Source organism: Perognathus longimembris, chromosome 2 (genome assembly GCF_023159225.1).
Source record: "Perognathus longimembris pacificus isolate PPM17 chromosome 2, ASM2315922v1, whole genome shotgun sequence".
Taxonomy (NCBI): Eukaryota; Metazoa; Chordata; class Mammalia; order Rodentia; family Heteromyidae; genus Perognathus; species Perognathus longimembris.
The window spans coordinates 103,205,756-103,222,179 of NC_063162.1; the positions used below are offsets into that span (position 1 = coordinate 103,205,756).

General features: G+C 38.1%; 1 protein-coding gene across 1 annotated transcript in view; it reads right to left on the reverse strand.

The window, feature by feature from the left end:
- Positions 1-3,048: 3,048 nt before the first annotated feature.
- Lhfpl3 (LHFPL tetraspan subfamily member 3) overlaps positions 3,049-16,424 on the reverse strand; it is a 330,738-nt gene continuing 317,362 nt past the window's right edge. The window contains exons 2-3 of the mRNA XM_048337415.1: positions 4,766-5,002; positions 3,049-3,053 (exon numbers count right to left, since the gene is read on the reverse strand). Coding sequence (XP_048193372.1) covers positions 3,049-3,053; positions 4,766-5,002 — 242 coding nt within the window. The remainder of the gene's footprint in view (positions 3,054-4,765; positions 5,003-16,424) is intronic.

The following is a 16,424-nucleotide window of genomic DNA, read 5'->3' on the forward strand; positions in this document are numbered from 1 at the left end:
CAATGTGGCAAGGGCCTGGTGTGGTTCCTTGAAAGTGCAATTCCAAAGGATTTGTCAATTAGTAAAGTGAAATAAACTCATTCGAACGCCCCCTATTATAGCATTCAGACATGCTTAAACCACTTAATAAATAAATGGTAGCTTGAGTCACCTCTTGATGGATAATCATGTTTTCTCATTTGCAGTTTAAGTGCTTCAAGACAAAGTGACTTTAAAACTGCTCATGAGAAGACCCAATTATCTGATAAGCAATTCTAAGGACCACACACAAATGTAGAAACAAACCTCTTTATAAATGATGTCTGACAAGGAAAGAGATATTTGTGGCATAGGAATCTGGAAAATGTAATTATTTATCCTTTCACAACTAATGAAAGAAATTGAAATTGAAGCTTTCATTTCAAATCCTTTTTATCTGTATGAAACTTTAATTTTACATAATTAAATTGACTTCACAGTTCAATGTGTTAAAATATGCAATTAAGCAGCATATCAAGGTTAAATGCCTACTGTTGTTGGCTCATTTAGAAATCATGGTGCTGATCTCCTAAATAAGAAGGAATACCTGCTAGGCAGGCACTAGTGGCTCATGCCCGTAATCTTAGCTACTCAGGAAACTGAGATTTGAGGACTGAAGTTCAACGCCAAACCTGGCAAGAACATTTATGAGACTCGTTGTCAATTAACTGACAAGAAGTTGGAAGTGGATCTGTGGCTCAAGTGTTAGAGCCAACCTTGAGTGAAAAAGCTAAGGGACAGCAAACAATTAGGCCCTGAGTTCTGGACCTAGTAGTGGCACCAAAAGAAAAACCAAAAGAATCCTAACCATCTTGCCATTCTTCTCAGGCCAGGGAGGCCCACAGATTGCAAGAAGGGCTGTTTCTCCAGTCTGAGCAGCCTACTCCTGAATAAAGTTAATTGGATTAAAATAGTTTTTTTTTTTTACTTCTATGAAGAAATAGTTTGGCATAGATAATTTACTTCACCTCTTTTTTTTTTTTTTTGCCAGTCCTAGGGCTTGGGACTCAGCACTGTCCCTGGCTTCTTTTTGCTCAAGGGTAGCATTCTCCATCTTGAGCCACAGTGCCACTTCCAGCTTTTTCTGTTTATGTGGTGCTGAGGAATTGAACCCAGGAGTTCATGCATGTTAGGCAAGCACTCTACTGCTAAGTCACATTCCCAGCCCTAACTTCACCTCTTACAGAAGTTTTTTTTTTTAAAGATAATATTTTCATCTTCTAAATTATTTTCTCTTTGTTGGAAGTCTCTTAAAAGCCTCAGTTTTTCACTATAAATGCTAAGGTTCACTAGAGACTCCTTTCAAATGACCTTTGCACTCGTGGAAAAGGAGAAGCTTAAAAGACACTTTAATGGGGGCTGAGGTGAAAGGTCCCTGGAGGTACATCTTAAGATGTAGCAGCTTGGAGAGGAAGGGACTTTCCTTACGCACCCTCCTCCCCATCCCCTTTGGCTTCTCCTAGAATAGCATCACGGTGAGGATCAGTTTCTAACTCTGTAATGTCTTCTATTCCCTTTCATCTTGAGATTCTATGAGTGGAGCAAACTTCAACAAGTAGAACCGAGTTCTCTCCCTCTCCTTGATGTTAGGGCATTCTTGTTACAGAGATTCCGTCTTATCTATGCGTGGTGGTCAAGAAGGATTCGTAGCTCTCAGCAATGTTCTTGCTGTAAAGATACATAGAAAACCAGAATCTCTCTGTGGCTCTTCCACAGATGTATTGCTGGGTTGACTACTATGGCTAAAGAAGATATCACCATGGCATGAGGATAGCAACGGATGTCTGCTTTACTCCTGCAAGCCCAGGCTTGAGATGGGACATTGCCTATTTTTCCATTGCACCAGAGGCATCATGAGGTTAGTAGATTCTCCTAAAATTCTGAGCTAGGACTGAATTTGCCTCTCTTTTGTTGCATTACCCTGGAACCCAAATTAAGGACATTCTGGTTGTTTTAGCAGAAAAAAATTTGAAAAAAGTTCAGATATTAATACCTCCATGCAAACTGTAAAATCATCTATTTACATAATCAATTTCATAATTATACATCAATGAGTTTTTAATTAGGCAGACCTTCTCTTTCGTTAGGATATTGATGATTCTAAGTTTGAGTATTGTATATACTTAGAAGGCATTGAAGTGAAGGCATTTAGTGAAACTATGCTCACACATACACACAACATACAAAAATCATCAATTTGTCTTTTCACTAATAATCTGACTTTGAGGGTTTCAACCTTATGCAAATATTAAATAACGCCAAACAACAAAGGTTACTTTGTACTGTAACATTACACCTTGTTCCATTTATCTGGCACATGTGGATTTGATTAAATATGATGTAAGGCTTAGAAATCCTGGTCCGATTTTTTATAGACTTTAGTGCCTGAGAGTCTGATATCCAGCTGTTTGCATCTTAGTGGAGGGAATTTGGATTGAGAGATAAAAACATTGAGAAATTAAAAAGGAAGGAAATGCTCCCTCCATGTAGCCTGCTGCCCTCTGATGCTCCCTGGTTTCCATCTGATCTGCACAGATGAACTACTTCTGATTTTAATCCTTTTGAATGAGAAGGAATTAACTTCAGAAACCACGAGGATGCAAATGGAGAAAATGCATAGATAATCCAAAACCTTATAGGAGTCTCTTTTAACTTTCCTTCCCATCAAAACTTGTTGCCAGAGCCGGGTGCTGGTAGCTTATGCCTGTAATCCTAGGTACTCAGGAGGCTGAGATCTGAGGACTGTGGTTCAAAGCCAGCTCAGGCAGGAAAGTCTGTGAGACTCTTATCTCCAATAAACTACCAACAAAGCTAGCAGTAGAGCTGTGACTCAAATTGTACAGCAACAGCCTTAAGCCAAAGAAGCTCAGGGATAGTACCCAGGCCCTCAGTTCATGCCCCAGGAACAGCTAAAAACCCCACAAAACCAAACAAAACAACAAAAATCTTGTGCCAGAGTATTCTTAATGTATCACTGAGGAAACAAAAATACTTTTCTTTAGTGAAGACTTAGATGGAAGGAATCAGACATCAACCTTTAACAGAATCCACCAAAAGAAAAGACCCATTCCAGAAAATGCTGAGTATTATCCTATAATCCTGGCTGCTACTTTCTGGAGCAGGATTCAAGAGAAGTGCCACTCATAGATGGGAACATGAATTAGAATTTTCAATTGCCATATAAACATTTCCTGCATTTGTTATTTTTCTTTTCCTTTTTCTGAATTTTCTTATATTTGTGACCAAAGGATATCTGAGAAGTTAAAGGTTCTCAATATAACTTGGAACTTTCCAAGGAACAAATAACACTTTGGCCCATTATTATTGAAAATCAAATATTTGCAGAACAAAGTGGTCTTTCTTTAACATATCCCATCAAGAAAACTAACTTGTTCTAATTTTGAACAAGTCTTACTATTAAGTTTGAAACAAAGAAGTCAGAGATTAGTGTATATCTAACAATGTCAATGACAAGACAGGAGCACTGAATTAATGAGTGCGTGAGTAAAGTACTAAATCTATAACATAAAAGTAAAAGTTTAATGATCATCTTTATGTTGCCTTTTTTAATCTCAAAAGGGAATCTCTGAGAAGGGGCTAGTTTCATTTTTGGAAAGTCTTAGAACTACCCCTCTGTGAAAAAGTTAGTTTTATGTTTAGAATATTAGAATATTTTTATAGTTTTGTGTGTGTGTGTGTGTGTGTGTGTGTGTGTGTGTGTGTGTCCTAGTATTGGGGCTTGAAATCAGGTAGAGTTCCTCAGCTGAAGGTACTGTCTGAAGTCTTTAGTATTTAAGTTAAAGAAACATGAAACACTAGATGAATCTAAGACTACAATAAAACCCTGACATTAAAATTCTATCCCAAGAAATGAGTTTAGAAATATGGACAGAAAGTCAAATACTGACTTAGTACCTCACAATCACCTACTCTAATATGCATCATTCATTAGACAATGTCCCGCTTTCTATCCCAGGCTCTTTGTGTTCTGGTAGACAATTTCCTCTCGAAAAGAAATCTGAGGACTGTTACTTAATAATAACATTCCGAATTCTACACATTAGGCAAGGACTGAACCTTTCCTTTCCTTCCTCTTTTCTTCCTTCCTTTCTTCCTTCCTTTCCTTTCTTTCTTCCTCCCTTTCCCTTCTTCCTTCTTCTTCCTTCCTTCTTCCTTTCTTTCTTTCTTTCTTTCGGAATTGAACCCCGGGCTTCATGCATGCTAGGCAAGCACTCTACCGCTAAGCCACATTCTCAGCCCCAAGGACTGAACTTTCTAACTGTAATTTTTGGGGCCAGTATGACTACTTTTGCATTCAGATTAATGGATAGTAATGGTTTTAGAGATTTATTTCGTGCCAGAAAACAGCTAAGTCCATAAACAGGAAGCACTTCTTTCCATCCAACTACATAGATCCCCAAATACTACACTTTTCCATAAACTCCTGATGGCAAACCAGAAACCAGGAGAGGTAAGAGGAAACTTAAATAATAATGTGCTTATGGAGTCCCAGATAGATAAATCCCTCAGAAAGGTAAGTAAATGTAATACTACATTTTTAATTGTGCCAAGTTCTTGAGTTGAGATGGAAAAATCTGAAAATTAGCACTAAAAGAAGCAACACTCAGAATGCACTAGCACTTGAAAAAGAGGAGAGGGCCAGGGTGCATGCATGTGTATTTGTGCATGTGAGTATGCATGTGTGATGAAAGCATCCAGTAAAAGTTCCCCAAAGCAATCTTCTTACCTTTGTTTTCTGCCTTCAGTTCCTCTGCCATCAAGCTGTCTTGTCGATTACCAAGCACGAATGCTAGAAACGAGAGGATCAGGGCATCCAAAATTCCAATAATAGCCAGGATGTATGCCCAGCGGACTGAACAAGCCCCGAGTGTGTATTTGTCTGTCTTTTCTCCGCACATTCTTTTCACTTCATCCGAATCCCAGCCGTCAGGGAAAATCATACAGCCAAGCACAAGGCAGGCAGCTGAGAGAGAGAGAGAGAGAGAGAGAGAGAGAGAGAGAGAGAGAGAGAGAGAGAGAGAGAGAGAGAGAGAGAGAGAGAGAGAGAGAGAGAGAGAGAGAGAGAGAGACAAGAGGAAACAAGGAAATTAATAGAGTTTATTATAACAAACATGCTTATTATTCATCTAATAATGGTTTCAAATCCTTGATTTGTGTGTGTGTGTGTGTGTGTGTGTGTGTGTGTGTGTGTGTGTATGTTTTCCTGGGTAATTTAAAGGCAGTCCCCTCTCTGTAGTGCAAAGAATCCTGTGAAGGCACTCTAAACTAAGCCCGGCCATTGTGAGAGAGAGGTTATAGTAGATTGATCTATGAGAAAATACTACGAAATTGAATGTGTGCATTTGTGGGAAGGCTTCCATTGCAAATAGGCCTATGAAAAACCATCACACTGTAGAATGACAATTCAAGGCTGTCTTTGAAAAGCTATGACAGCAATCAGATGAGGGATTAGGATAACATGGAAAACAGCAGAGTGAATATTGACTTTGAATCACTGTGAAAAATAATTTTACATTGTGATCCCTGCCCCTGACACACAGAAGAGTTTCTTGAAACTGTCCTAACACATGCAATGCATGGTGATATTTTATGTGCCATGCTCCAGTTGATTTCATTTTGGAAGAAAGATTACCTATATTTTATTTCTCACATCTTCCTGTGGTAATCATATGAATATTTTTATTTCTTAAATTTTGAAACAGGGTCTTGCTATGTAGCCAAGACTGACCCTGAAGTCACCTCAGCCTTTTAAGAGCTGGAATTACAAGTATCTACTACCACATTCTGCCTGATATGAACATTTTTGTAGGAATCTATTACTTTGAAAATTAAATAAGACAGTGGTTACTATTGGTAGTTTTTATATTTAATTGGATTATGTAGGGAAAATGATTATATTTTTAAAGTGTATAAACAAACTAATTCACTTAACAATTCACTAATTCACTTAACAATTGCATATGTGTATCTCCAGTAGAATGCCAGGTAGTGGTCTTAGTTTGATAGTACAGTGCTCAAGAAAAGAGATTTTTATGTTGTCAAAGACCTTATATTTTTAACAGGCAAAAAAGCCAAAAAGTGAGGAAGCATGCAAATAAAATAGTTTAAAGTTATAATAAGTACTAAGTGGGCAAAAAGTATATATTTCAATAGAAATAAAAGAGTGAGATCTTCTTTAGGAAAAAGTAGCCACATAAGGTTTCTCTGGGATGATAATTAAGCTCAGATTAAAAAAGTAATGATAAAGAATTAGATATGTGAAACTTGTGGAAAGGATAATGTAGGAAACAACATGTGCAAAGATCCTAAAATTGGAAAGTGGCTTGTTGTGTTTAAGAAGCTATAAGGAAATCAGTTACTGAGGCTGCGAGGTAGGTAAAAAAAATGTGTTATGGTTGGTTATTGCAATTTAGGAAGACTATGATGCAGCAACTATGTTAGGGTTCTGTGACTGTCAGGGCCAAACAACTCTTGTTACCTTATCTCAACTTACTGATAATAAGCATACGGATCTATAGGCCAGGTCTGGAGGATAAAGAGGCGAAGAGGTGTGTGTGTGTGTGTGGGGGGGGTGTTACAAATAGAAAAGGCTGCCAGGGATAACTCTATTTTAGTGTTTCATATTGGTTTACAAATTGGCAATTAAAAACTGTGGATCAGAGTTGGGCACTGGTGGCTCATGCCTATAATCTTAGCAACTCAAGAGGCTGAGATGTGAGGATCACAGTTCAAAGCCAGCCTAGGCAGGAAAGTCTGTGAGACTCTTGTCTCCAATTAACCATCAGAAAACTGGAAGTGGCACTGTGGCTCAAAGTGGTAGAGCACTTGCCTTGATTAGAAAAGCTCAAGGACATCACCCAGGCCCTGATTTCACGCTCTGTGACCAACAATACCAGCAACAACCTCCTCCACTAATATGGATCATACTTAATTCTTCTTATAGCTATATGTCTCTGATCTGTGGTATAGCATCTCTATGAATACAGGTATTATCGACACCTCTACTTTAAGGCTTGTCTCTCAAAGACCTTGACTTCTCTCTAATTAGGTTAAATATTACTGTCATTGTGCAAAACCATTGCAGGCTACCCCTTGTGCATTGAAAAATAACCAAGTATTATAGATATTTAAAAGTTCCATAAAGGGCTGGGAATGTGGCTTAGTGGTAAAGTGCTTGCCTAGTATGCATAAAGCCCTGGGCTCAATTCCTTAGTACCACATAAACAGAAAAAGCAAGAAGTGGTGCTGTGGCTCAAGTCGCAGAGTGCCAGCCTTGAGCAAAAAAAAGCTCAAGGACAGAGCCTGGGCCCTGAGTTTAAGCCCCAGGACTGGCACAAGAAAAAAAAAGTTCCACAAGGCATTTAAAAGTCCCTGTGTATAAATCTTAAAGCTCTACTTGGTGTGGGTCAAACTACATCTTATGCCAAGTTTTTGGAGCTCCTTGTTTTTCTGTCTCAAATAGTTGCTAGGATTATGCCTAAATTTTCCACTCTTCAATATCTCTCAGCATTCAAACAAAGTGCAACACCTAAGGCAGAGCAAACCAACCTCAAATTATCTTGGACCTAGAATATTGTCCTTCTCTCAACTCTCATAGATATTGACTCAGCCTAGCTCTACATACCTGGTGCTTTATATGTTGTTATAGATTCACAAGTATCTCAGCTAATAGATCCTAAGCTTTCTGGTCAGTTGTCCTATCTAAAATAGTGCCTTTCACAAAGCAGGTACTAAAATACATTTAAATGGGCAAGCACATGAATAAATAAATAATTGTGATACTGCCACAAAGCCACAAAGATATGGTTCATGGAAGGTCAATACCAGTTTCCCAAGGGCAAAGACCTAAGTTAAAGAAGGATTCAAATTTAGGTGACACTTAACAGAAACAATCATATTGTTACTAGGCAACAGAGGACAAGTACTTGGGGGAATAAATCACCAACAAAGTGAAGTTAGTGATTTGACAACATTCCCACAGTCTTGTCCCTCTGTATCTCTCAGCACTCAGTATCCAATGTACCCTCCGTAGTATTGTCTGGTGAAAATAATATGTATATTTAAAAAAACACACCATATAGTTTCCACAAACAATGTTCATTTTATTTAGGATGACGCCGAAGACCTTGGAATGCAAATGACATATGGAAAAACAGTTCTTCGTTACTTGGAATGTTTTCAAAATAGTCTCACTGCTTCCCTCCCTCCCCCTCCCCTGCATTAAATACTCTTTACACACAAGATAATCCTTTTTTTCTGAATAATTACTTATTTATTGTCAAAGTGATGTACAAAGGGGTTACGGTTTCATACATAAGGCAGTGGGTACATTTCTTGTACAATTTGTGACCTCCTCCCTCATTCCCTCCTCCCCCTCCCCCTTTCCTCTCCCCCCATGAGTTGTTCAGTTGGTTTACACCAAATGGTTTTGTAAGTATTGCTTTTGGTATCGATTGTCTTTTTATCCTTTGTCTCTTGATTTTGATATTCCCTTTCACTTCCCTAGTTCTAATACCAGTATATACAGTATCCAATGTACTCAGATGAGATACAGTGATAGTGCGGGGACAACCACAGAAAGGGGATACAAGGGGATCATCAACAAAAAAAAGCTACGGTTTCCCATGTCATGTGGAAAGTAATTACAACAGTGATATAACACTCGTTTCCATAACATGGAGTTCATTTCACTTAGCATGATTATATGTGTTCATAGGGGCATAGCTATTCGGCTCTTGTGATCCTCTGCTGTGACTAGCCTTATAGAGAGAAAAGAAAAGAAGGATTTTCCTTTTACAAATGGGAACTTGAAAGATAACTTACATTTCAGTTTAGCTGAATTTTTAATAGCGATTACCCAGTGACACAAGCCCAGACAGGCTCCTGGCCATTTGAAGGCAGTTCTCTGGATGGGAAGTCTGTGAGGCAGTGGCATCAACAAAGACATCTTTGTGCAAGACCTTTCTGTCTTGAGGGTAGACTGACTGTCTCTGAAGTTTCCATTTCTGGAAACCCCGAGTTACACTCGGGGATGAAAACAGCCGAGTCAGAACTAACACTCTGAACCTGAAACCACCGAGAAGCAGGCAGAGCAACATATTGTTCTATTTTCAAAGTGTACGACTTCCTAAGTCAAGTTTGTAATATCAAGATTGTGTGAAAACAGATAAAACAACAGACAACTATATTTTATGAGATGTGTTTTTGCTGAAAGCTGTGAAAACAGAATTAGCAAAAAAAAAATTGTGTTTGTATGTGTGCACGCACTCGTGTACGCGCACACACACGTGCACATGCATGCGCCCGGTATTGGGGCTTGAACTCAGTGTCTGAGCACTGTCCCTTAACTTTTTAACTCAAGGCTGATGCTCTACCATTTCATCCACACACGCCTCCACTTCTGTTTTGCTGGTGGCTAACGGGAGATAAGAGTTTCATGGGCTTTGTTGCCCCATGGACTGAAATCTCAATCCTCAGATCTCAGCCTCCTGAGTAGCTAGGATTGTAGGCCTGAGCCATCGATGCCTGGCTTTGAAACACAATTTTTATTTTCAGTAGACTGAGGGAATTAGCTGTTCAGAGAAATCTTAAAGCCAGACTTAGGTCAGGGTCCTGGGTTCCTGGAGAAAAGTATTTAGACTCACACAGCAAAGATACTGCAGGCCTCTCTCAGGCTACAAGGCAATGTAGTATAACTGGGTCTGCTCATTTTCAATCTTTTCTTAGCATGAAGGATCTGATCCCTTTCTAATTTATCTATTTTTATCCCTTCTGACTTGTCTCTTTTGTAGCAGGATGAAAAAGAAAACCTCACAAATGCATTTAAAAGCTTTAATAGATGTCTGTTGCATAACAAAATAAAGCGATTATTTTCTGCCAGTAACATATTATCAAAACATAAATTTTCCCCCCTCAACTACTCCCCTCTTCCAACATGTGAATATTTTACTGAAGCCATTAAAATAGTGTCCTCTCTGTTAGTGTCTTGGGGATGGATGACTATTATGTCCTGCACTAATGCTTGAGTGCTATACTTAATTCTGGCTTTTGGCATTCTATTAACCAGAATCTTCTTAATCTTCATGGTTTGTTCAGCCACTGGCAAGCACCAGCTGTTCCAACTCTGAGACATACCTGCAGGATCCCAGGCTGTCTCAGTCAATAAAAGATGAAATAATAGTCCTCTTAGCTTTATAATTAATTATTTCCAGTTACTTACAAGTTGATCAACCCTAAGATGCAACACCACCCCTTCAATAAACAGAGGACAAGGCACCAGGACATTTCATTAATTCACAAACACTATTTCCTCACCACAAGGGACAGTGGAGAATTAGTTCCAATTGGGCTATTATCCCCAAATGGATTTCTTATTAGAATGTCACCTAGGAAATGAGTAACTTCCCTGCAGCTATGTATTCCTTTATTCTGGCAGGAGGATTTTTTGGAAGTGTGTCAGAGAATGTTCTTGAATATTAAGGAAGAAATGAGAGTTCAGTCACTGGAGGTAAGCAGAGAGGAATGGGAAAAAGAAACCCACGCCCCATTACAAGCTGCTGTGGTATGTTCGAATGTAGAATACTGGACAGGGATGTCCTCACTGTCAATTTCCATTCTAAGCACATGCCAAGTGGTTAGGACGCATGCACCTTCCAAAAGGAAGCTTATCTCACAGTGGCTTCTTCTGAAATAGCTCACAAATGGCTAATGGTTCCCCAGAGCCACTAATTGCATTGGCATTTTTCTTGCTAAAGAGCTGAATGTAATCTCTATGGAGGAAGCATCCTCAGAAAAATCCACAAACCTTTGTAATTGGGTCTTTCTCCAAAAGAAAATGAAGCAAGATGAAAAAAGCAACAAGGGGCCTAGGACTTGAATTAATTCATATTGCTGGTCCAACTATCCCAATTGGGCTTTCTGTGTTGTGGACCTGAGAATTGCTTATTTCTGAATAGGAAGAGAAAGCCAGTGTTCAGTCTTTAAAAAGTCTATGCACTGGTGCACAAAGAGCATGATAAATTGCTTTGGGTGGCTGGAGCAGTCAAGGGAAACTTGGTGTAAAAAGGAAACCTGCATTCACTTAACCCTACCAATTATTCAGGCATACAGTAGGCTGAAGACATTGATGCCAGCAGAGGCTTCCAGATTTGGTGGGGGAAACTTTCCCATGAGGTTTGACACTCTAAACATCTGGCAAGAGAGATAGAAAATTCACTCTTGTAGCTTTCTCAGCAGCAGCAGATGGTCAATAAACTTGGGCTATAATATTTGTACCTCTGGGAAAAGTCTAACATTTATATCTGTTTACTTCTGGGAAATTGAATCACTTGGGAACTCAGGACATGAAACACTGTGGTTTTGGTTTCCTCTCTTACCGTAGAGGTTCTTTGCCCACATAAAATGTGTGTTAATGACCCTTGTGCTGTTTTACACGGGAAGTCTTGCTTTTCTAGTGCTGCTTGTACTAGTTAGCTTTGCATAACTATAGCAAAATACCTGAGGCAGGCTACTTTTTGAAGAACAGAGGCTTATTTACTTTACAATTCAGGAGTCATTCATAGTTTTGGGTGGCTCTGTTGAGATAGTATCATGAAAGGTGCATGCATATAGGAAAGATCACATCTTAAAAACAGGAAGCTGGAAAAAGATTCAGGAGTCAAACTCAGGCTTTCTAACAAGTTGCTTTTGGGGAATGTACTCCAAGAGCCCAGTACTCCCTTCTGCAGGAGCTTTCTTAGTGACCTAGGGCCCTCCCAGTAGGCTCCGCCTCTCATACTGGCTCTCTGGGGCCAATCCTCCCATGCCAGGAGCCAACCACATCCAAAAACCACAGCAAGGTCATGATAAGGAAAGAGGAATGTGTCCTGCTCTCCAGGTACAGATGAAGAAGTCCTAACAGATGCAAGCATATAGCCTTTTCCTTAGCACAAACAGGGCATCTTAGCCTCTGCTGGCTCTTCACTACTATTCATTTGGTTCAGTGCTTAGCTGGGGAAATAGAGACTTGGCCATTCATTAACATATGAGTAAATGGAGGCACAGAGATCAAACATATCTTGCTCAAGATCATACAATGCCCATAAGTAGCAGAAGTAGGACTTGAGCCCATAGAATCCACATATGCCCAGGAATGACATGGATCACTTTAGAGGATTGATGCAGCGTCTTGGAAGAGCTTAACATGTTATGCATAATTAGAGATTAAATCCTCAGTTACAGAACTGCTAAAATGACACTTAAAAGTTTTCCTATGGAAAAATATTTCTTTTATTTACATTAGTATTCTACTTAATTGGAATTTCATCTATATGTAGTGCCAAGAACATTAATTATAAACTCAATGGATAGAATGGGAATTAAAGATATTTTTACAGAAATATATATATATATATATAAACATATAGTTGGCTTTATTCACACTAAAACGCATCACTTTTTGCTTTATTTATTTGTTATGTATTTTTGGCTTAATATTTTAAGTTGGCTATGTGTTAGCCAAACATTTTAAGTTTATTTTAAAACTTTTTTTTTTTTTTTTTTTGCCAGTCCTGGGCCTTGGACTCAGGGCCTGAGCACTGTCCCTGGCTTGTTTTTGCTCAAGGCTAGCACTCTGCCACTTGAGCCACAGCGCCACTTCTGGCCATTTTCTGTATATGTGGTGCTGGGGAATCGAACCCAGGGCTTCATGTATACGAGGCAAGCGCTCTTGCCACTAGGCTATATCCCCAGCCCCATTTTAAAAATCTTTTTAAGTTTATGTGTGTATGCCTTATTAATATGGCCAGTTGCATGCAGAATAATTTCTGTTTTAGAGAAAAATAAATGTATGAATCCATTAGTCTAGTTAAGTTTTTGACTAGTTATTTCTTTAAGGAACTTTTTGGATTTGGAAACCAAAACATACTATTTTAATGAAAATTTCAATAAACTGTTGTTAATATACTGACACACTAAGATGTATGGCTTGTGCAGAGGAGGCTTGATTTAGGCATAGTTTCATGGGCCCATATATGGAGATTGAACAAGGAGTCTTGTACATGATAGAAAGCTGTTCTGTCATTGAGTTATATGCTCAGCATCTTTTCTGTCTGCAAGATGGGTGACCGAATATTCTCATAGTGCTTTTGATTTGCCTTTCTCTGACTATTTGTGATGCTGAGTATCTTTTCATGTACTTGTTCATCATCTTTGGAAAAATGCCTGTTCAAGTACTTTGCCAATTTTAAATTGGGCTATATGTTCTTGTTGAATTGTATGAATTATTTATAAATCTTGGCTAGTAACTGTATCTGATATATTGTTTGCCAAAAGTTCCCCTATCTGTAGGTTATCTTTGCATATTTTTTCTTTTGCTGGACAGAAGCTTTTCAGTTTGACATTGTCCTAGTTTCATCTTTGCTTTTGTAACATCAGCTTTCAGTGTGATATCCAAGAATCATCACCAAGGCCAACAAGTAAGTGCTTTCCTCCTATGTTTTCTGCCTGTAACCTTCCTTCTTTCTTTCCTTCCTTCCTCCCTGTCTCTCTCTCTCTCTTTCTTTCTTTCTCTCTCTCTTTCCTCTCTTTCTCTCCCTCCCTCCCTCTCTCCCTCCCTCCGTGTCTCCCCTCTCTCTCTCTCTCTCTCTCTCTCTCTCTCTCTCTCTCTCTCTTTCTCTCTCTCATGCTGGGCTTGGACCTTTCACTAAGTGCCTGGGTACTGTCTCTGAGCTTTTGTGCTCAACGTTAGCACTCTACCGCTTGAGCCATAGCTTCACTTTGAACTTCCTGGTGTTTGTTGGAGATAAGGGTCTCACAGACTTTCCTGTCTGGGCTGGCTTGGATCCTCAATCCTCAGATCTCAGCTCCTAAATAGTTATAATTACAGGCATAAACCACTGGCACCTGGCCTCTCATTGTAATTTTGATTTTCATTTCCATGAAGATTAGTGAAACAAGAAGCTATTTTCACATACTTGTTAGTCATTTTACTGTATCTTCTTTTGAGAAAGTCTGTTCAATCTTTAGCCCATTTTAAAATTAGGTCATTATGTTAGTTCAGTTTTGTTTTCTGTTTAATAGTAGAAGGTCCTTATGTAGTTTGGAAATTAATCCAGTATCAGATACTTAGGTTAATTTTTTTTCCTGCTCTGTAGGCTGCCTTTTCATTTTATTGATTGTTTTCTTTTCTTGTATATGGTATAGGATGTGGATCAAATTCTATTCTTTCATGTGTGCATATTCAGTTTTTCTAGGGTCATCTGTTGAAGTGACTATCCTTTTCCCAGTGTGTATTCTTGGTACTCTTGTGGAATTTCAATGGACTGTACATGTGTGAATTTGCTTCTGGGCTCTTTATTCTTTTTCATTTGTCTATATGTCTGTCTTTTTGCTACTACTATTGAGCTCTAATTATTGTGGCTATGTAATCAGTTTTGAAATCAGGAAGTATGACTCATTTGTTATTCTTTCTCAAGATTGATTTGGCTATGTAAAATCATTTGTAGTTTCATATGAATTGTTGATATTTCCCCCACAATTTAAATGAAATATGCCATTTGGGTTTTGATAGGAATTGTATTGAATCTGAGGATTGCTTTCAGTACTGTGGATACTTTCTCAATATTAAGTCTTCTAACACATGAACATGGGATGTCTTTCCATTTTTTTCTTCATCCTTAATTTCTTTCTTCAGTGTTTTGTAGTTAGCATATACATTTTCACTTTGTTAGGTTTATTTCTAAAACAGCTTTTTGATGCTATTAAAATAGGCTTGATTTCTTAATTTTCTTTTCAGATAGTTCATTGTTAGTGTGTAGAAACACACGTGATTCTTATACCTTGATTTTGATGCTAAAACTTTACTGAAATTATTAAATTTAAAATATTTTAAAAATATGATCACATCATCTTAAAAAGTATTTCTTCCTTTCTTAGCTGGGTGGTTTTCTTTTCTCATCCTTTTCCTCTTATTCTTTTTTGTCTTCCTTCTATTTCTCCTTTTCATCCTCTTCTTTTTCTTCTTGTTTATTTCCTCTGGCTAAGATTCCCAGTACACTGGTGAATTCTACCAAACATTTAGAGAAGAATTAATGCCTAACTATTCTCAAACTAGTCTCCAAAACTTCCTCCCCCAAAACAAGTATGGAAGATCATTTTTAAGCTCATTTTATAAGGTCAGCAGTTTTCTGTTATCAAAGGAAGCCCAAAACATCACAAGATATGAAAAATAGAGAGTAATATTCATGATTATTATAGATGCAAAAATCCTCAACACAAAACTGTCAAACTGAGTCCAAGAGTCATTGAAAGGGCTACAAAACACAGTATTTACCTCTGGGATGAAAGGATGACTCAATATATAAATACAAATTAATATGATATTCCACAAGTAAACACAATGATGAACAAAATCACATGATCATCTCAATATATGTAGAAAATGCATTTGACAAAGTGGCAAAAACCCTCAACAAATTAGAAATAGAAGGAAATTACCTAAATATAATAAATGTTCCACATGAAAAGCTCACAGCCAACATGACTTTATTTTTGTCAATTTAACATGTCCATTTACCAACATTACACTTAATGTTGAAAAGCTAAAAGCTTTCCTTTGAAGATCAGGAACAAGGCAAGAATTTTCATTCCTGCAATTACAATTTGACATAGTACTTGGAAGTAATAGTTCAGTGCTCTTAAAACTTGGAAGGCCAAATATTGTTTAAAGAAAACACACAGGGCTGTTAATGATGTTAGTATTGTATACTAAGGACATTAGCAGTACAAGAGCTTCTTCTTCATAAAGAAAGATGCCATATCCAACTTCTTCTTCATAAAGAAAGATGCTATATCCACATTCACAACAGGTACCCACAATATACTTTTTCACAGGATGTCATCTCTTTTTCTCGCACATGCACTTATACATCTCTGTGCATTTGTTAGCAATCTTCTTGCAGAAACTGTGTATGACAAGTCTGTACATAATCCACACATAATCCTGTCCAGACACTGAACTACTTTTTTTAACCATATTTAAAGTGATAAACCCACAGTATGGTGGGTTTTTTTTGGGAGGGGGGTTGGTTTTTTTTTTCAACTGTATTTTTTTTTGTCTTTTCTTTTTTGGTACTGAGGAATCGAACCCAGGACGTTGCACTTGGTAGGCAAGCGCTTTGCCACTGAGCTACATCGCAGCCCCACAGTGTGTTCTGAATAACAAAATCGTGAAGCTGATTATTAAGCTGTCATTGTCTTCAATGTCATTGTCTCCCCCCAATTCTCTCTTCCCTTCAATGTTTAAGATCAAGGTCATAGGGACTCTGAGAATCTGAATTATTGCAATGAACTATTAAAGAGAAGATAATTGTGGCAAATTGTTTGAGTTTTCACTATCTATCTATCTA